A 21,529-nucleotide genomic window follows, 5' to 3' on the forward strand; every position below is an offset into this window, starting at 1 on the left:
TATGTTGGGACAGGGTGTTTGACATTTTTGTTAGTGTTTTCTTGCTTAGCTCTTACTCCACTTCATTTTTGCCCCTTCCCTTGTTGCCTGTTGAGATGATCAGTCAGGCTATCTGACATTTTTTACTTAAAATGTTTCAGTTTAACCGCTGCCGGCTAAATATACTTTGACCTCAGCTCTGGACTGGTTCTCTACTCAAACAGTGAGATGAAGAGATGAAGGAAGCCTCGTGCCAAAACCTTCTCTCTCTTTCTTTTTGGACTGAGATTATCCTCAGCAGATTGGAAAGCACCCAGTATGGCCCGAGGGGCGTTTTGCAACCCAGTTCAGATACGGGGTTTGGCCGGGGGGATGCCCAGGTGTGTGAATGCACCTGCCACGGTGTCTTATCTGACGCACGAAGCTGGCCCGCCATGTGTGTCCGAATGTGTCCGGCCCCGGTGCCATCTTTATAAACTCCAGGGGACAATTTACTTAGTTCTTCTGTGCCCCAGCGAGACTTGGACAAGTTCCGAGTAGCCACAGACTCGGGCGGCTTATTACATTTTGGATTTAGACGAAGGGGAAGGAAAGTGGAGACATTAGCAAGTCTCTGACAGAAGGAATTTTGGAGGCCGCAGAAGGAGTTTATGGATGGCAAGACTCCCACTTCCAATTCCAGGCAAATGGGACCCTCTGGGATAAGCTCTCACCCTCCAGGCTTGACCTCGGTGGGCCATGCTACTTCTTCCCCAGGGTGGGAAAGGGGAAGGGGAGAAGGACACAGGGATCCCTGAGCAGAGGATCTGAGGCGCTTACAGCAGGGGCTATCCACAGTGACGTGGGAGTTTGAGATGGAGAGGGGAGCAGAAAAGGCAAGGCCAGAGACAGGCGGGTGCTGGTGGCAAAGGCCCTGGGGGCTGGAGAAGGGATTGGGACCTCTATGCAAAGGTCTCTGGGAAGCTGTAAAGTCATTTTAAGCAGGAGAGGAATATGAGCAGGGCTGTGTTTTAAAAAGATTAGCCTGGCTGTTGTTCAAGGAAGGATCAGAGGTGGGCAGGAGTAGAAGCAGCAAGGACCACTTAGGAGGCTGGCCAGCGATGACAACGCAGTGAAGACGGGGGGACCGAGGTGTCTGCGGTCCCCGACATGGGCGCAGTGAGGAGAGGCATCTCCGAGCGGAGACCCGAGGGAGGGAGGGGGGGAAGCCCGCGGGTGCGGCATCTGGGCCAAGCGCGTTCCAGTGCAGGGCACGGTGCGTGTGACACAGATGTGCGAGCCCAGAGGCCAGTGGGGCCGACGCTGAGTGGGGGGACTCGTTGGGCGGTGAGAGCAGAAGGGGAACAGCGTGGGGGGGGGGGGGAGCAATCTTGCAGGTCTCTGGAAGGCATTGGAGAAAGCTGGGAAGGCTTTGGAGGGGGTTTTTTTTTTTTTTTTTAATTAAAAAAATGTTTTATTACCTTTTTTTACCTTAATTCCAGTATAAGCTCTGGAGAGTTTTCAACAGGGGAGTGACCTCTTCTGACTTATATGTTTGTGAAAGACGCCCCAAGCCGCTGGGTGGAGAGAGATCTGGGGGCGATCGGTGGTGGAAGCCGAGATGGGTGCAGATGATGCACGATGGCAGCTTGGACCAGAGTAAGAGCCGCGGCTGGTGGGGCGGCTGGGGGGGGGGGGGGGGCGGGGGGGGCCCGCCCTAACCGAACCGAGTGGGTGGTGAGGGAGAAGAGCCAAGAGCGGCGTCCAAGGCTTCGGGCCCGAGAAGGTGGGATACGGGTGTTTCCCTCTGCCAGGCTGGGGAAGCCTACTACGGGAGGAGAGGGTTTGGTGAGGAAAAAGCGATCGGGAACATGTCGCCTTTAGGTATTTGACACCCACGTGGAAACATGGAGCGAGCAGTGGAGTCTGGAAGTGGAGAACAGTGGGGAGTCGGCAGCGTGGCAGGAAGGAAAAGCCATGCACGAGGGGGCTCGCTCTCCACACCCCCCCCCGGGGTGTGAGGGTAGATGCGCAAAAGGCGTAAGGGCTGAGCCCTGGTTGGGGGGGTGGGCACCACCAGTTACTAGTTGGGAAAGAAAGAGACAAGAATGAAGTGCAGGGAGTAGGAAGAGAGGGTGAGCGGTATCCCAGAGGCAGAGTGAGGAAGGCATTTCAAGATGGAGGGAGGGTCATCTGTGTGGTAGGCTGCTGACTGGTCAAGTCAGATGAGAAATCAAAATGCACTGCGTTTTAGGCCCTGGAGGTGTCACTGGTTACCTATTGCAGGGAGAGGTGGGCCCGAGTGCCTGAACAGAGAGGTTCAAAGAGAATAGGTTGTAGTAAGAGGCCAGCCAACCGCTAAGGTGACAGCATCCAGGATGAGGAGCAGGGGCTGACAATCTGGGCAGGGTGTCTAGACCACAGCCACATGGTCTGGGGAGCAGGGCAGAGCTTTGGACCCCAGCAGGAGAAACTGAAGTGCAAAGAATATAAATTGGGAGGAAAGGAAAAGTCCAGAACATGAACCTGGAGAGCTGGGTGGCGAGGAAGGCTCCAGCTTGAGGGCACTCTGGTGCCAGGCTCAGGGTTGTGAGACCCATTCCAGATGCTTCCATTGCTGGAGAGAAGACTGCCAGGTGATTATAATGTGCCACCATCTTCAGTTTATTCCTGAGCGTGGGACTGAGCCAGCTTGGGAGGCGCTTTGAGACCAAGAGGGCTGTGGGGTTATTCAGCCCTGGCATGGAGAGGGCAATAATTGCTGGGATCTCTGAAGGAATTTGTTGGCTTTCCTCAGAAGAATGATTCTCATAACATTTACCAAAATGAAAATCCTGATTAATTCTGCAGGTTTATAGCTCCCCAGAGGCTGGAAAAAAACATCATTTGGCACAAGAAACAAACTTTATTCTGGCTGCATAGATAATTTTGCAAACACTAGATACTGCATTGCACACATTATCCTGGAATTCCGATTTACTACATCCATAGAAGGCAAAGAAAACGGTCATGGCCAATTTCTCACACTGACATCTGGACCCTGTGCTTCCAGGGACGCCTTTTGTTCTGGATTTCCATGATGCCCTGGGCAGATGTGGTTTTGGTCAGCCCAGCAGTTCTTTCTTTGGGAAACTGCTTCTATCTCATGATGTGCAGTTTGGATGAGCTGTCACTGATAATAGTCAACCTGACCTCTTCCTGTAGGGACGTGCTCCGGGATTACACAGTTGTAGTAGCTCAAGCCCCGGAAATAGTGATTGGCTCAAGAGGAAGGCATGGAATTAAGAAACGGCCAATTAGGATTATTTTCAGGGTTAATATATAGATAATGGTGAAGTTCTGTCTTGAAGATGCAACTTCAGAAAACGTTGAGTCTGAGTTTATCAGTTGCCGTTGTCTTCATACTTTGTGGATAAAGAAGCTTGTTTGTAGCATGAAGTCTAACAGAGATGAGGTAGAGAAGGAGGGTAAGTGGGGGGAGGAGGGGAGAGACAGAGGGAGACAGGGTGGAAGTGTGGAGAGCCAGAGAGATACGGGGCGCTCTGTCAACAATATGCCTGGTTCCAGGCCTCCAGGCTCTGGAACTTTTGGTCCTGTGGGCACTCCCTGCATCCTTTTGGGGTTACACTCCTTTGAGTTGGGTTTCTATCTCTTACAACAGAAAGCGTCTTGACTAAGACCCATGGTTTCTCGACAACTTCATGGGAAGGTGGGGGTGTGGGGTATGCACTGGAGAGTGAGAAAGGCGTGGTCAAAGAGTTTGTGAGGCAGCTGTCCCTGGGATGTCCAGGTGTCTGTCTCGGGGTCGTAGCAGTCAAAGGAGGCCAAGTCCTCGATGCTGCAGTCCGTGGTCAGCCGCCGCCCGCCCGTCACATAGAGCTTGTTCCCCATCACCGTGGCCCCGTGGTGCATCCTCCGGTCTTTCATGTCCGCACACTTGACAAATTTGTTGGACTGAGGGTCATAAGCAAGAATCCTCCTTGTGTAACCTGAAAACCAATGGCATACCAGCAAGCTCAGCATTGCTCATTTGGGACTGGAAGTCTGCAGTCTGGAAACATGTCTGATTTTTGCCATTACCCAGTACAAAGGCTGGACTCTGAACTAAGGTGTAGAATGTTTTGGTAACCTGCCCAAGGTCCAGTGTGTGGCAGAGCTGGGGTTTAGACTCAGATCTGTCTGATTCTGGCCCCTGAATCCTTAACCTCAAGTTAAGGCAGCATTAGATTGGGAGCAGCCTCTGGATTCTAGCAGCTTTCTCTGTCTCATTGGCTTTTTCATCTCTCTCACATGCCCCTCTCCCCCCAAGAGCCTTAACAGTCCAGCAAAGGAGCCTTGGAAATTCAGGAACCGTTCCCACAACAGCCCTATCTGGTCCCCACCACTTCCCACTTTCAGGATCCCCGTTTTACAGATGTGCAAACAGAGGCACAGAAAAAGATTCATAACTCGCCAAAGAGTATACAGCCAGTGACAGAGTCAGGATTTGAACCCAGGTTTGACCCTAAAATCAGTCCTCTTAACCAAGACACTATACTGCAATCGGAAAGAAATGATCCATTAGTGGCTAATATTATTAACAGTAGCAAACATTTTTTGAGTCTTTGCCAGGTATCTGGGATAGTGCTAAGTGCTTTAGATAGGCGAGCACATTTTATTATCACAACAATTCCGTGAAATAGGTATTATTTCATTCCTTGTTTACAGATGAAGACAGGGAGAAACTTCTGGATGAGAAAAGAACTTTGTCAAGTCATCCACACTCCCCTAGTTGGATGGATGTGCTCTTAAAAACACTGTTTTGTAGAACAACATCTGTCTATTAGTGACCCTTTTTCCATGGGAGATGCCAAGTTTGTGTCCAGCCTAGCGATCCTCTGTTCAAACTCACCTCCTACGATAACAATCCGCTCCCCAAGCACCACTGCAGGGGCGCACACATTCTTGATCATTCTCGTCTCCATTTTGAACCATGTGTTTCTGGAAATGTGATAAACCTGAGGGAGAAATACGATCATGGTGCTGCATTTTAAAGTGATAAATAATTTTTAAAAGATAGAAGTAGTATTTAAGAGATTGAAATAGGATTCTTTTTCTTTTCACTTTTTATAATGTAGGCAGGTGTATTATTATCAATAAAATGTAATTAAATAACAGAAAGTATATATTACTAGAAATTGGTCTTTATGTGACCCCCATGAGATCCTTGGCTCTGTCTCTATAGAATGGACCAAGAGTTACGCATTGAGGTATGTGTTTGCTTACCTTGCTCGGAACATTTTTTTCTTTTAATGGGAAATGGAGCAACTTGGGTATTCATAAAACCAATGATTTTTCAATCATTTCTATTTCCGGCTCATGTTTAAATTTCTAAATGTTCCAGTGTATCAGAGAGGGCTTTAGAGCCAAGAATACATTTGGGGTTAAATGAGGAAGGCTTTTGAACAGTTCATGCCTGAAAATCATTAGAATCATAGAGGAAGTATGAGAAAAGAGAACGAGCAAAGAGTTGGGGCAGGGCTCCTTGGCCATGGTCTGAAATAGAGTCACAAAGCATGATTCCCAGAACATGTCCCCTTCAGTTTAAATAAAGTTCAAATATCAAATATAAATTAGTTCATTACTAGCAAAATTTAGCATGAGAGATTTAGGATGGACTTCATATAAGAAAAGAAGGGGCAAAACATTTATTTACCAAAGAAAATGGCAATTCTTTTTATATAAAATTTAATTGCTACTATATGAAAGACTCTATTTTTTATAATTTTACCAAATTTGATCTTCACAACCATCCTATGAAGTAGGTACCATTACTTGCCCCCATCTTTCACATTAGATCATTGAGGCTCAGAGAGGTTAAGTGACATGCCCAAAGTCACACAGCTAGATGGAATGGAAGAGCTGGTCTGGTTGAGCCCAGAGTCCAAGTTCTTAACCACTGCACTCATGACTCTGCCTGGGGCCGTATAGGGGTGGCCTTTTTTGATGGAGCGGTTTGAGACTAGAGACCTCTTGAGGTCTCTCCATTCTTGAAGTTGGTGAAGCCTAGACGAGGCCATGTGCTAGAGATGGGGGCAGCCTCACTGTTTCATCTGAAAATACGTAGATGACACTAGAAAGTGGGATCCTTGGAGTAAAAGTAAACACTGAGTGAGTAATTGCCTCCTGGCTTTCTGTTCTTTGTCAGCAAGCTTGGAGTATGGTTTTAAAGATAGATTAAACATCTGCACACAATCCTCATAATACCTCCAGAGAGGTTGGGGCAAGGATAACAAAGATGGTGCTTGACCAGTGGAGGAAGTGATGCTTTGTTATGGTGAAGGATTTGCTCAATGCCATCCAGAAACAGAGGGAGAAAAAAGGCCAGGGAGAAAGGTACACATACACACATAAATTGCACAGTGACACCACTGTTCAATAGTTCCTAAAAGAATGCATGCGTGCAGAAGAACCATCCTGTAAAGAAAACTGAATCTGTGCCAGAAAATCCAACCTACTCCATCAAGCAACCCCCAAGCTTTGATCTCATGCTATAGTTGAATGAGTAAAATTACTGTTTCAAAGCTAAGGCTAAGTAGACAAGAAAAGCTAAGGCTAAGTAGACAAGAAAAGCTTACATGAATGCTTTTCCCCTTTTCCCCTCACATGTTAGTGGGTTTTTTTCTGCCTTTGCAAGCATCTTGTTTGATGGTACTATGCATTTCTTGATATGCCAGCTTAAAAGCTTTTCTGAGCTTTGTATTTATTCTTAGGAAATCAATAACAATTTTGCAATGTGAAGTCGTTAGCATATTTGTTGACTTCATTTTGAAAAGTATTTTTTTTTTAAGAGGGAGGGGTTCTAGCTTTACATAGGAGCCCTTTGTTACAACTGCATTGTGTGGTTAGAGCTTGGTGGGGAGCAGAACACGTCTCTTTTGGCTCAAATAAATGAGCGGGATTTGGAATAGAATCCAAATCTGCCTAGATGGTCAGAGAGGAGCTGAAAATATGGGCTGGGGAAGTGAAGGCAAGAACAAACAAGGATTAAACTGAAGCTTGTTACTTTTCTCCATCTCCACTGGCACCAACTTAGCCCAAGCCACCTGGCTGGACCTCTAGAACAGTCCCCCAACTCTCCTCCCTTTGTTCACTTAGGCCCCACCAATCCCTTCTCCATAAGGCATCCAGAGGAACTCCTAAAAATGCAAATTTGATGACATCAGCTACCCTGTTACTCTCAGGCTATAACCCCAATTCCTTGACAAGGTCTAGAAAGCCTGCCAGGTCAGCCTCATCTCCACAAACACCCACCCCCTGAGAATGTTCCAGAATTTCTGTAGTAGGGGCTCAGGGGCAGCAGTCTGGGTGGAGGGGTCACTCAGGACAGCTTGAGAAGGGGGCTGATGGAGACCACGTGGAGACTAACCCCTCCCCCCAGCTCGGCTTAGGCATACCACCTTTATGCCTCCCCGCTTTGTGTCGCAGCTACATGGTCAGGCTGTCAGTCCCTCCAGGTGATGGGCTATGCCCCTGTCTGCTCCAGAGCCTTTGGTCCAGCTGTTCCCTTACCCAGGAACACCACCTCAACAGAGGACTCTGCCTCTGCTCAGAGAGGCTTCTTGCCCCTGTCTCCATCCAAGTCATGTCCTTCTATCTTCCCAGTGATGCTCCCTCTTCATTTACCCACCTTCTCTCTTCTCTTGCCTCCCTGTTCACGTCAGTGGAAACCAACCTCGAAAGTTCACACCATCCCTGATTCCCTCTAGACTGGTTTAGGGCACGCTCCGTGCTCTTAAAGCCCCCCTCCAGTCAGCACCTGAATTGCAATTGTCCTGAAGCTCCTGGAGGGTAAGTGCATGTTCCTGCTCATGCCTGTGTCCCCAGGGCTCTTATCGGGGCTGGGGCTCAAGATAGCTCTCATCAATGAACAAAGCAACTACCAGGGATCTCCTGCATCATCTTTAAAGACAGGCTCATTATTCAAGTTTTTCATATCATTATGTGAGCTGCAGAGATTGGAACTTGCATAAAATGCTTAATATTTTGAAATTTTGGTCTCTATTAATAACACTTCTCAGAGAGCTTGCTAGTGATATTAGCATCTACCTATCATTGAAGGTCAAGGTTCCCCAACCTGGCTACTCCGTAGAATCTCCTGGAGACGTCTGTAACAAATATATGTCAGGACCCCACACAAAGAGATTTTGATTCAGCTGATCTGAGGTTGGGTTCCCAGGAACTTGGTAACAGACTGTGGACCAAAGCTTGGGAATCTTCTTCTAAGGTCTTGCTGAATTGGGTTAGAGGCGTCTGCAGAATTCCTATAGAACTTCACTATCTGACATTCAATGTGTTCTAGCTTGAACTTTTATTTTTTATTTTTTTTGAAGTTTTAGACATACTAATTTTATTCCTCAAATAAAGATAAACTCTTTGTGGACAGGGGTTGTATCTGACATTCCTTTGTATGTGTTAATCTTACACAACAAAAATTCATAAATGGATAAAGTCTTGCTGAATTTAAACTTCCTTCTTTCCTTCCTCCCTTCCATCTTTCCTCCCTCCTTTATGTTTCCTCTGCAAATGATAATGTGTGTTATATGTATGTGTGCATGCACTCATGCATGCATGTATCCATGTATGTGCACACGCACGCATGTATATGTATGTATGTGTGTACACACATGTACGTGTATGTGTGTGCACGCATGCACATATGTGCATGCATGGGTGTACACTCATGCACTTCCATGATGGGAGGGACCAGCCATTTACCTGGATAAGGCGTACAGGATTCTGCATGATGTCCTCTCCCCCAAAGAGGTAGAGTCTTTGGTCTTTCACAGCAACCGCAGGGTGGAGAACCCCCACTGGCATGCTGGCCATACTCTCCCAGATGTTGAAGATGCTGTTGTATCTCTCCATGGAGCCCATGACCTCCTGCCCTTCTCCAATGCCCCCAATGGAGAAGATGAAGTTCTTATGGGCAGTGCTTCTGTGGGAGTAGCGGGCCACCAGCATGGGCTGCCCCAGTCTCCACTGGTTAAGCTTCAGGGAGTAGATGTAGACGTTGTGGCTGGGCACATTCTTCCCTGCCCCGACAGCCATGCCTCCCAGCACATAGATGCTACGGTGCAAGGTGATGGCTGAGGCCTTGTACAGCCGGGTCGGGAGTTTGGCAAGGTCCTGCCACTGGTTGGTCTGTCTGTTGTACAGCAGAACATCCCTGGTGGTCTGCTGGTTGTCCTTCCTCCCACCCAAGAGGATGAGGAAATCTTGGTAAGAGGTTCTTGGGGGGACGTGCCATGGAGGATGGAGGTCTGGGGCATTGGTGGTGCTGTACGTGGCAAACATCTGCCTCTTGGCCATCTCCAGGATGGTCTGGCACGAGGGTGAGGACTGCAGGAGGGCATCATTGGCGATGAAGTGGTGGAAGAAGGCCGGGTGGATGTACTGAAGCCTGACCTGCTTGAACAGCTCCTGCAAGTGTCGTTTCCGGGCCTGGAGGTCATGCTTGATCCAAACCATGAGGGCCTCGAACACCTTCTCCTCCTCCCCACAGAGCCCATCATCCCCCAGGTAGTCTCTCAATTCCAAGGCACAGAGCTCCTTCAGGTCGGCCGAGGCGGCCACCTCTGTGAAGCACGTCAGGGCCACCTCCCTGGCTTTCTTCTTGAGGGTCTCACAACTTAAGATTTCAGAGAGTCGCATCATGCCCAGGCAGTTGTTGGGGGTCAGCTGGCTCTGGAGGTAGGAGGAGCAGGCCTCCAGCAGCTTGGGGTACTGCAGCATGGAGGCTGCCTCCATCAAAGGCAGGGCATTCTCAGCCGTGATGTGCACCTCCCCAGTGTACACATATGAGATGATCGGCTCCAGAGTCGCAGAGTCGATGCCTTTCAGCTGGACTTTGGCCTCGCTTCTCTCCCGGAAGTTGCTGCAAAACATGGCCCGGAAGTAGGGGCTGCTGGAGGCCAGCACACTTCGGTGGCAGGGGACCTCGCAGGTCCCAGTACAAATGCTCACATCAGTCAGCATCCTGTTTTGCCTCAAGCCATCGAGCTGCCTCAATAAGTCAGAGGAGAAGTCGTGGTCTTTGAAGAGCAGCCCGTCTGGCAACTCCTTGTCCATCCTACAAGGAGGGGGAGAGGTCCCAAGGGGAAGCATGTGCTGAAGGGTTTAGCTGTCTTGTCTCCAAGACTCAGAGCACCTATGTCCATTCACTAAGATGCTTGTGGATATTGCCAAGAATGTTGCTTAGTGAAGATTGGAAAGAGAGGCCACCTATACCCCAGACCTCACAGCCAACACCTCTCTTTTTGGTTATGATTACTCCCAAAGGTAACAGGCAAAGAGCATCTTCAGATAATCTGAGAAGGAAAAAAAAAAAAAAGAACCACCAACATTGTTGGAAGTTACCTGATGGTCAGGGGCTGAAGCAAGGTGACAGTCCATGCATTTGACCAGCCCAAATCCGTGAGGCTTGCTCCAGCTTCTCAGCATATGTTATTTAGTAAGCTTGTGTAAGCATCTTTCTGGGTGTTAGTCATTCCCCCAGGATTCATTCTGGGGGCATGGCCCTCTGGTAACGAGACAGTACTGAAGGATGAAAATGGGCCTTTGCAATTTATTTTTTAAAACACGATTTTACAGAGTCTTTGGGGTTTTGTTTTGGAGATGTGACAAAGAGAAAGCAGAGACCAAACAATACTCTGGGCAGGGTTTCCTGGATGACACCTGGCAGTCTACCTGTAGAAGAATTAAGCATTAGAGATCTTTACCTTGGTTTGCTGCGGTGACATCCACCGATCCTGGTCCGGCTGGTTCCTCCGGAGAGCCTCCACCTCGGGCTCCAAGTAAAACAATAAACCTAGGCCTTTCCTTCAGTTGGCAAATGATTTGTCTTGGGAGAGTTCTGGATTTGTTTATGCGAACGGTGCTTTCGCAGTTTTCTAGAACTTCGGGAAAGAAGCACTGGGCAAGGAGACAGTGTATACATTCCAGGGCTAAGAATAGTTGCATATGTACTTTCCACTGTTATGACATGTGACTCTCCAGTTGCCTTTTGCAGCAACCCGAGGGCCTGCGGGGCCAGCGCATGCCCACATGCCTTGTTTCCTTGGCAAGTGTTTACATCGGCATAAATAGATCTGGAGGAACAGCTTCTCTTCGAGAAGACTTTGCTGCCCACTTGGACACATCTCAGGTCCCTTGTCCTAAAAGTGCCTGGGAATTCTAGATGTTTGTAAACAGGTTGCTGTGACCTGGGACAGTCACTGAAGACAGTTCTGGGCAAGTTGAAGGTGATGGATGGTCTTAGGGAGGCTGGGACATGGGCCCGAGGGTTCTGTTCGGTGGGTCTCTATTTCCCACTGTCTGGGGGCAGGATCGTTGGAGAGGGTTGTGATTTCTGCCGGCAGCCTCCGAGGGGATGAAGTCTATAACAAAAGTTGTTTTTAATATTTGTGGAGCACCCCAGAGTTTCCAGACGCAGGAAAGATCAAACCTTTGTTGGTCCCCCTGTTGCCAGCTTCTGTTGTAAAGTGGCAAGGGTCCTACTCTTCCAGGTCATCCCTGCCTCTCACAGACACATGCTGATTGCTCTTCAGTGTTTTTTTTTTTTTTTTTAAAGAATTCATTTATTTGAGAGAGAGAGAGAGAGAAAATGAGTGGGGCGGGGAGGGGCAGAGTGAGAGGGAGAAGCAGGCTCCCTACTGAGCAGGGGGCATGGGGCTCAATCCCAGGACCCTGGGATCATGACCTGAGCCAAAGGCAGCCACTTAGCAGACTGAGCCACCCAGGCGCCCCTCTTCAGTTGTTTTTTTATGGTTCAGGCTTGCTTTTCTCTTTTACTTCTCCATTTTCTCCCATTAGGGAGGCTTGAGCTAGAGGCAGGAGGCAGGGCATATCTCTCCAGGGTGTGTCAGAGAGAGGGAGAGGGGGAGGGGGAGGGAGGAAGAGGAAAGAGGCAGAGCAAGGGAGAGAGGGAGGGAGGGAGAAGAAGAAGGAAAGAGAGGAGGAGGCAGCCCCCCAATGTAAGAATCAGAGCCACGATGGACAGCTGTGGAACCACAAAGTTGATTAAAAGGGACCCCAGCTCTCTCCTGCCACTCCCCCCCTCCCCCCCCAGGAGATGCTGATTGAGTTACCCAGCAGTGAGTGTCAGGGAAGCCTGGTTTTCTCCCCTTCTCAAGTCTTGCTTGGACTATTGCAACAGCCTCCTGTGTCGATTTTTTCCCTTGCTCCTAGTCTCCCTCCGATACAACCGCCGTGAGTAACCAGCAGAGTAACCCCAGGGAAGGCAAAGCAGACTCTACCAGGCCCCTGCATCATGCCTTTGGTGGCTCCCCAAGTCTGCAGGATAAAGTCCAGACTTTAGCAGGAATCAGATTGGTCTGTTGCCCACCTTGAGGACTGGCTCCTGCCACGTCTCTCTCCCACTTTTATTTTTTATTCTAGCTCTAGTAGACGAGGTGCAGATCCCTGCATGTGTCTGGCCCCTGGCTGGGCTGGCCTGGCTTTTAGGGTACCACAGAGCATGGTGGAAGGATGAGTGTCTCTCCCTCATAGCTGCAGGTCACAGGGTGGCTCATGCCCCCAAGAGTCTAGAAGATCAAAGTCAGGCAGGTATCACCATAACATGTCATTGGGGCCAGGGACCCAGAGGCCAGGACTAGGAGCAGAAGACCTGAGGCAAGGGGGTCAGGGACCCATGGGGGTACAGGCAAGGAGCTGGAGAGAGGAACTGTTTAATAGCTGTCAGAGCTGGTGATTTCCCTGTGCTTCTGAGCCATGCTGCGGATATGACAGGTGAGGAGCCACATCACATAAAAGGCCCGAGGCCCCTCTGTTTCTTGCTTCTGTGCCTTTGCCCGCTCTTTCTTCCCTTTGCCATCTCTTCTACTTTCACCTCTGAACTCCTGCTCATCCTTTGAAACTTAATTTGTATATCAGCTTCTCTGAAAGTCTTCCTTGACCCTGTCAGATAATTAATTTCTCAGTTGTCTGTACTATTTCCATTCTTTCTTTTTTTTTTTTTTTTAAGATTTATTTACTTACTTTAGTGAGAGAGAAAGAGAGAGAGTGGGGGAGAGAGGCAGAGGGAGAGGAATAGAGAGAATCTCAAGCTGATTCCCCACTGAGCGTGGAGCCTGACACAGCTCGATCTCACAACTCTGAGATCATGACCTGAGCCGAAATCAAGAGTCGGACGCTTCACCGACGGAGCTACCCAGGCGCCCCCTTCTGCATACTTTTAATATTATATGCCTCATACCCTCTCCTCATTGCAATTATATTTACCTGTCTGTGTCCCTCTTATTAGAATGGGAGTGTCTGGACAGGAAGAACCTTGTCTCAGTTGTCTCTCTAGCCCTAGGGCCTGGCCCAGTGGCTGACACATGGTGGGTAAATGATGTATAGTTCTTTTTTTATTTTTATTATTTTTTAAAAGATTTTATTTATTTATTTGAGAGAGAGAATGAGAGAGAGTGAGCACATGAGAGGGGGGAGGGTCAGAGGGAGAAGCAGACTCCCTGCCGAGCAGGGAGCCCGATGCGGGACTCGATTCAGGGACTCCAGGATCATGACCTGAGCCGAAGGCAGTCGCTTAACCAACTGAGCCACCCAGGCGCCCAATGATGTATAGTTCTTGACCTGAGCATAACAGAACGGAGATTAGGAAAAGAGAGGGAGCACTGTTAGGTGGACTTCCTATCCCGCCCCCCTGGATAGGTTTAGCAGGGCAGTCATGTACCGCTTGGTACATGTCCATTAGACCACACTGTAAATGGTGCTCCGAAGTAGTCTGGAGGTCCCTCCTTTCAATCAAATCCAATAACATGATAAGAGAAAAGTAAAATAACTGCTTTACACCACAGAGCAAGAGTTATTGAGTTCAAGGTTGGGAACTGATCTGAAGTCTGCCCAGCCCCAATGCTAGTGGTTTAGTCCTTAGCCTCAGAGTCAACACAAGGGAAAAATAACTTCCGTATTGCTCAGAAATGCCTGTCTTATTTCTCCTCCAGCTAGTGGGCCAACCAAGGGTTTGTTGTGAGGACAATAGGTAGGGATTTCTGGGACTGAACTAACATGGCACTATCCACTGGCAGGCATCTTGGAGCTTCCCCTATGTTCTCTAACAAATTAGACCTTCTGAAATCCAGCCCTGTCAAGTATTCAGAGGAGCCCTGGTGCACAGTATCAATGTCTGACCAACTTTAATAAATCCTCTGGCTTCTAAGGTTTAGAAAAAACAGGCCCATTCCTTTGGCCTGGGCTGCTAGGAGAATTCTGGCTCTACATTAAATGTTAGGAAGAGACAGATCGAGTCTTGGTGTTTACCTCAAAGCAAACACACACAAATAACCCAAGCCCAATCCAAAAACCATTATCTACCACCCACATGTAACCCCAACCAACCTACTTTCAATTCATGAATCTATTTGTCTTTGAGAGTTCTATACTTTTTGTCTTAACATTGTGTCCTGACTTTCTCTGGGAGATGTCTTAGTTTAGGGTCTGAACATATGGGAACCCAAAATAAATGAGGACTTCAGCTCCTTGCCCCTCCTTTTGGTGAAAGTCAGTAGCATAACGAGTCAAGACTCAGGCTTTGATGGCAGAAAGACTCGGGAGAATCGACATTTCTTCCCGGCATCCAGGTGGTCTTGGGCAAGTAATTTATATTCTTCTAGCCTTACTTTGTCCATCTGTTAAATGGGGATAACCAACCTTGTCACAAAGAAATAATGTATGTGAAGCCTCCAGTAAAGTGGCCGGCACAGTGTAGGTTCACAGTAAATTGTGGTTAGTATTATACTGTGGTTTGTGTCCTGAGGTGGCCAGAGAAGGAACAGTTAGAGGCTGAGCCTCAGCAAAGGGACCTCCTCTGAGCTTCTATACGTCTCTGGCCTGAAGCCAGAAGCTCTGGCTTCAACGCCAGTCAAGCTGCCAATTCTTTATATTTTACTATTTCAAGTAAATTCATAAAGCCATAAGTTTCCTTGTAGAATTTTGCATTGACATTGCAGGCACTTAGTCTCAGGAGGCCTCTTTCCTGTCTGGGTGCCCTGGGCCTGGATACCCGAGGAAAGGCAGACTGGTTCGGGTCAGCAGCAGATCTGACAGCTACCGGCTAAGAAGCCACAAAATGTCCTCCATTATGCTGTGTCCTCCTAACACCCGTCGGGGGCAGGCCTTACTTTTAGCAGCAAACCAGGGCTGTGGTGGTGCCCAGGAGCTGGGTTTCAAGAATGCAGGAACGTGCAAGGCTTTGTGACAGCTTCTTGGTGACTGGTAGGCTGTCTCTGCTGGCATCAGAGTATTTCTTGTTCCCACAGGTGAAGAGAAAAATGAGGTTTCGGTGAACTGGATCATTAAAAGCTGTAGGAAGGAACTTGACTGCTGCTATATGATTAAAAACTTTTCTATGTATGTGAGTGCCAGTCTATCGGTGTCTGTATCTATTTGGCTGGATGTGTTTTTTTAAACCAGCTTGTCGAAAGCTGAACAGGGACTCTGTACTCCAGACAATGGCCTAAAGAGAGTCTGCTCCTTGATCCCAAGGTTGCCATGACGACTGTCCTCTGGGAGCTAAAAGTCTGGCGCTACTTTTACTAGGCCAGTAGCGCAAATGACTGCATCCCCAACGCTTCCTCCACCCTGCCTCCCCACCAGAAAATATCTTTTTTCCCCCTTGGGAGGGCAAGGGGGAAAAAAGGGCTGACAGAGACAAGGTTAGGACTGTTGGTGGATTATTGGTATATAATCCAGCTGTCTGCCCTGCCTTCTCCCCACAAGCTCAAGTCTGACCTCACACTTCATTTATGCCACAGATCAGCTTTCTGGGCTCTAAGTCAAATCGAGAAGAAAGAAATAATGTGATCAAGGATGCATTCTTACTCTCCCGTTTTAGCACTGTGAGTCACAAAGAATAATACACTGCCTTGGCCTCTCTGCTCCCCAGGGCAGGCACTCCCTGATGGTGAGACAGGCATTTAGGCAGGAACAACACTCCCTCCAGGCCCCCCAGCCATGGTTTCAATTTGCTGCTGTGGTATAGAAGGTGGATGACCTACAGAGAGAGGGTGAACTTTATTCCCTTAGAGGTAGGATTAATTAGGATCCCCAGGGGAAATGCAAATTGAGCAAGGTAAGGGTTTAATTAACCAAGGGTCCATTCATCTATCTGTTTGTCCATATATCCATCCATCCATCCATCCATCCATCCATCCATCCTTCCATCTATCCATCCTTCCATCCATCATCCATCCATCAATCCATCATCCACCTATCCATCCATCATCCACTCATCCATCATCCAGCCATCCATCCATCCATCCAACAGTCTATCCAGTAAGACACTAGGGAGACAGAAAAGGTCCCTGCCTTTGTGATGCTTAGAGTCTATAGGGAAGACAGACAAATAAATCATTTAAGTGTTCTAAGTGTTCTGACGGGAAGCCTTCCCCAACTTTCTTCCTTCCCACTTCACACCCCACCCACCACGAATCCCAGGACCCCATAAATGGAGAAATTAAACATACATATTTGAAAAGCTCTCACGTCAGACAGAATGTGTTTCCATCTCTTTCCTGTCCTATAGCTCCTTGGGGGCAGGGATAAGTCTTACTCCCCACCCACTTATTAGGAAAGGTAGAGAAGTAAAATGGAATTGGTTGACAGAGACTGACACTGGACTGTTTACTTTTGCCTTTTTCAGACTGTTTATATTTTTACTAGTGGCTTTCTTTTAAGTTTTTCCAAAAAAAATTTTTAAGCTATGTTTTTCTAATGATCATAAGTAAAAATAGAATAATACTTTTGGACTCCCTGCTAGGTAAGAAAAAGAATCTGAAACCTGTTTACTTATTTTTTCCTGGCTTTTGTAAAGATGACCTGGAATTTAAGGCCCTGATTATTATCATCAAATTATTTTTTATTCTATATCTTATCTTTTATGAATGGCTTTGTTATTTGCCTTTGAATCCTATTTATAGACTAAGGTCGGTGCTTGGCTGATTTACATTTTCACTGCTAGTTCTTTTATGCCATAGTTTCTTCATTTTTAAATACTTAATTCTGACTCATCTTTTGACCAACTGGATTTCATTGACTTGCAATATTTTTTAGGGACAATATGAGAGGGGTGTATTTTTCCAAATCCTTCCTAATCAAAGATTCTCTTTTTGTTTCCTATCATCCGCAAACAACAACTTGGCTAGGTATATCATAGTTTAGGATCCAACATTTTTTCTTCAAAATTTTCTGAAAACCACTCATTTTATTCTGGGAAGACTGTAGTGCTACAGAGAAGAAACTTCATAACTAACTAATTTATATCCTTTTTTATTTTTTAAACTTCTTTTTTCTTTATCCTTTTAATTAAAAAACTGCCATGATGTGTCCAGGGGTATGTTCTTTTTAAAACACATAAAACATAGGTGTTGACTTGCCTATGAAACACGGCCATTGGCTTGTATACTTTGGCCTTTATTCAGCACAGGAAAATTTTCTTCAATTATATCTTTGATTATCACTTCAGTTGCAATTTTGTTTCTTCATGTACAACACTTATATGTATATTTTTAACTTGGCATCCTCATCTAAATTTGTATCTCTTTTTAAATATTTACTTGCTTGTTCTTTTCCCCTACATTCTAGAATACCACTCCAAATTTACCCTTTGCACTATTGGCATACTTTTCATAGGGTTAGTTTTTCTCTTTATTCCTTCTAATGCAGAGTTGAAATATGCTATTGCGTTTTTATGGCTCTGAAATAATCCCATACCTCATCTAGTTTTCTATGAGGCTCAGTTTGATCTCTATGGATTTCTGTCTATTTTACAGACGGAATGTCATTTTTCTTTCTACTGATGCTGAAGTTTTTGAAATAATTTCTTCTGGACATACTCTTGAATCTTCAGAATGGTGTTTTTTCCTTGTTCTTCAACATTTTTGCATAGTTTGTCTCTTTTCTTTATTTATTCATCTTAGTTAAAAATACTTAATCCTTTTATTTTACATTGCAATAAAAGCCATACACAATAGCCAAAATATGAAAGAGCCAGATGTCCATTGACAGATGAATGGATAAAGAAGATGTGATATATATATTTATATACATAGTGAAATATTAACCATCAAAAAGAATGAAATCTTGCCATTTGCAACGCTGTGGATGGAACTAGAGGGTATTATGCTAAGTGAAATAAGTCAGAGAAAGACAAATACCACATGATTTCACTCATATGTGGCATTTAAGAAACAAAATAGATGAACATAAGGGAAGGGAAGGGAAAATAAAGTAAGATGAAAAAAGAGAGGGAAACAAGCCATAAGACACTCTTAAGTATAGGAAACAAAGTGAGGGTTGCTGGAGGGGAGGTGCATGGGAGGATGGGGTGACTGGGTGATGGGCATTAAGGAGGGCACTTGATGTAATGAGCACTGGGTGTTGTATGCAACTGATGAACCACTAAAATCCACCTCTGAAACTAATAATAATAATATAGTATATGTTAATTAAAAAAAAGAATAAGGATTCTGAGTAATAAAGATCAGGTCTTTTCTGCAATAAAATAAATTAACATCACAGACACAGAAGACTAGAAAGGGCAATTGAAGAATTCCCCTTGAAGAAAAATTGACAAAAATTCCCTGGGCTGAGAAAAGGCCAAAGTATACAAACCAATGGCTGTGTTTTGTAGGCAAATTAACATCTAATCAGCCATTTTATCAAGGCACATGATCAGTGTTGTAACATAATGGAAAGGATGGCTATTGTGCCTTGTTTTACTTAATCATACATGAAGCAGACCTGGAAATGAATGGAACTATTACTCTTAAGTCCTATTTACATTGTATATCCCCAAAGATTAAGTTTTACTTCAAAAAATAAGTGTTAAATATTACTTTCATGTACTACAGAAAAGTACAAATAGGTTGAAATTACTGGACGTTCAGAAGTAAGTAGTTTCACCTGCTTATTCATCTTTGAATGAGAAGATTTATCCAGATGCAGTGACGGCTAACCAACAGACTATGTAGCTTGCCCTGGGAACCACTATCCTTTTGGATGCTACTTGAATATCCTTCTTTTTTTTTTTTTTTTTTAAGATTTTATTTATTTATTTGAGAGAGAGAGAGCACAAAAGAGCACAAGCAGGGGGAGTGGCAGAGGGAGAGGGAGAGGCAGGTTCTCTGCTGAGCAGGGAGCCTGACATGGGGCTCTATCCCAGGGTCTTGGGATCATGACCTGAGCGGAAGGCAGACACTTAACCAACTGAGTCACCCAGGTGCCCCTCCTCCTCCTCCTCCTCCTCCTTTTTTTAAAGATCGATTTACTTATTTTGGAGAGAGAGAGAGAGTGCAGGGGGGAGGTGCAGAGGGAGAGAGAGAATCTTAAGCAGACTCCGCCACTGAGCACAGAGCCTGAGGTGGGGCTTGATCTCATGACCTGAGCTGAAATCAAGAGTCGGCCGATTGAGCCACCCAAACACCCCTTGAATATCCTTCTTATGCCAACAGTTGGGGGGACGGCTGATTGTTCTTCTCACTCCCTCTATTGGGTCTAGTGGCATCCATGTAGTTTGACATTGCTGGATTGATGTGTGATTTTCTATCTCTAATGCATGAGAAATTGTAACCCCTGACTGTCCAACAAATGTCTCCAGTAGGCTCTTCCTATTATCCCCATAGCTTTCAAAACTTTATTTATGCTGACTCCATTCCACCTTCAGGATCCACAGGGGCTCCTGGCAGGGACACTTCCCACCATTTTCCACCTCTTACCCTGTTGCTTGCTTGAGAGTTGCCATCTCTGTAAGGATATGGAAGGATTTTGTGGTGTGTGCGTGTGTGTGTGTGTGTACATGCACACACACATGTGTATAAAACTGTACTCTGGCTGCTGCAAAAAATTATCACCCAAACAGTAGAGTTTTTTTTTTTTAAAGATTTTATTTATTTATTTGACAGAGAGAGACACAGCGAGAGAGGGAACACAAGCAGGGGGAGTGGGAGAGGGAGAAGCAGGCCTCCTGCAGAGCAGGGAGCCTGATGTGGGGCTCGATCCCAGGACCCTGAGATCATGACCTGAGCTGAAGGCAGACGCTTAACCAACTGAGCCACCCAGGCGCCCCCAAACAGTAGAGTTTTAAGATTGATCCATTCTCTGTGTCTCTGAGTCAAGGAGCAAGTGTGTGGAAGAAATGAACTCTCTTCTCACTGACTTAGAATTGGATCTCTTGTCCACAAGGTAAAGCATGAATAGGTCAATCAGTATTTCTCTCAAGCCAACTGCATCTGCTTCTGATATCAGATTGATTCTGGTATTAGGTTGTAAGCAATCCTAGTTTTCTGAGATGTGGTAAATGTTCACCATTCCTTGTAAATAATTTTTGGTGAGGGAGAAAGGCTATAAGAGAGACACTGTTTTGTATTAGCTTCACACATTGTTCTTGAGGTTCAGTCCTCAGAACCTACCAGAGATTCAGGAACCCCTGAGATAGAGGCTTCCCTATCACCTCTTTACTTTCTTCTACACCTGAATAATCAAATTGTAGAAAAAAGAGTGGGCAAAGACGAACATGGTTGATTGGCAACCCCCATTCCCAGGAAAGCTTGCCTATGTCCCCAAGGCTTTGAGTAAGGAAGTAGAGAGTATCTTGTGTTTTCCATTCCAACGGGCAGGCCAGCACAGGCCATGGAGTCTCAGACATGAGTTGGAGGTTGGGAAGCCTGCTATTTAAACTCCTCATAACACCTAGTGCATTGTCAGTTGCCCAAAAGCATTGCACAATATTGGTAGTAATAATAACAATCAGAAACCTGCCATTCCACCTGGGAGATGTGCACATTATTCCTATTGTCATCTCCAGAATTCTCTTCCACACACGTGCCTGAAGGGGGACTTTCTCTCCTTGTGGCTCCCAGAGCAGATCGTTATACAATGGCCGTTGGGGTGGTAACCGATGACGGGACTGAGGCTCGCAATTGCTATGGATGTGCCCTCAGACATGCTTGCTAAGAAGAGTACTGAGGATGACCTTTTCTGAAATCAGGAGAGTCACCAGCGCATATTAATTGATTCTTTCATCCCAACACAAAATTATTGGACGCCTCCTACACACCTACTGTATTCCCTGCTCCTGGAATGCATTTGGAGAGATACCCAAAGATCTCATTTTTACCCTCTCTTCTACTTGAAAAGCACTCCCTCTCCCACTTAGAGCAGATAACTAATTAGACAACAATAAGAAGTAAAATGCAGGAGAGAAGGGTAAAAGGTCATTCCAGAAGGTGTTATCAAAATGTGTATTCTCCCTAGAGAGAATGTTCCAGTCCTGTGATTAGTTTGTCAGATAAGCAGGTTGGGGTCTGAGAGGGGGGCACCTTGGACAGGAAAACAGAGCTGTGCCGAACCTGGGATGGGGGTGGTGAATTATGGCGGTGCTTTTCTTGGGACAGTGCTTCTGAGAGGTTGGGGGTTTGCTTGACGGGGAGCTGGTCAGACTTGGTGTTAACCACTGAAATGGCAGAGGGAACTTGTTAGCTTCCCAGCTGTGCCTGAGGTTGTCCGAGAACCC

General features: G+C 46.4%; 1 protein-coding gene across 1 annotated transcript; it reads right to left on the reverse strand.

Annotated features, from left to right (window-relative positions):
- Positions 1 to 3,657: 3,657 nt before the first annotated feature.
- KLHL38 (kelch like family member 38) lies at positions 3,658 to 10,524 on the reverse strand. The gene is made up of 3 exons (XM_032416102.1): positions 8,716 to 10,524; positions 4,850 to 4,955; positions 3,658 to 3,947 (listed from the first exon to the last, which is right to left on the reverse strand). Exons 1-3 carry the CDS (start codon positions 10,102 to 10,104, stop codon positions 3,658 to 3,660), a joined length of 1,785 nt encoding a protein of 594 aa, XP_032271993.1. The 5' UTR covers positions 10,105 to 10,524.
- Between the last annotated feature and the right edge of the window lie 11,005 nt (positions 10,525 to 21,529).

Source organism: Phoca vitulina, unplaced genomic scaffold (assembly GCF_004348235.1).
Source record: "Phoca vitulina isolate PV1807 unplaced genomic scaffold, GSC_HSeal_1.0 scaffold18, whole genome shotgun sequence".
In the NCBI taxonomy this organism is placed as follows: domain Eukaryota; kingdom Metazoa; phylum Chordata; class Mammalia; order Carnivora; family Phocidae; genus Phoca; species Phoca vitulina.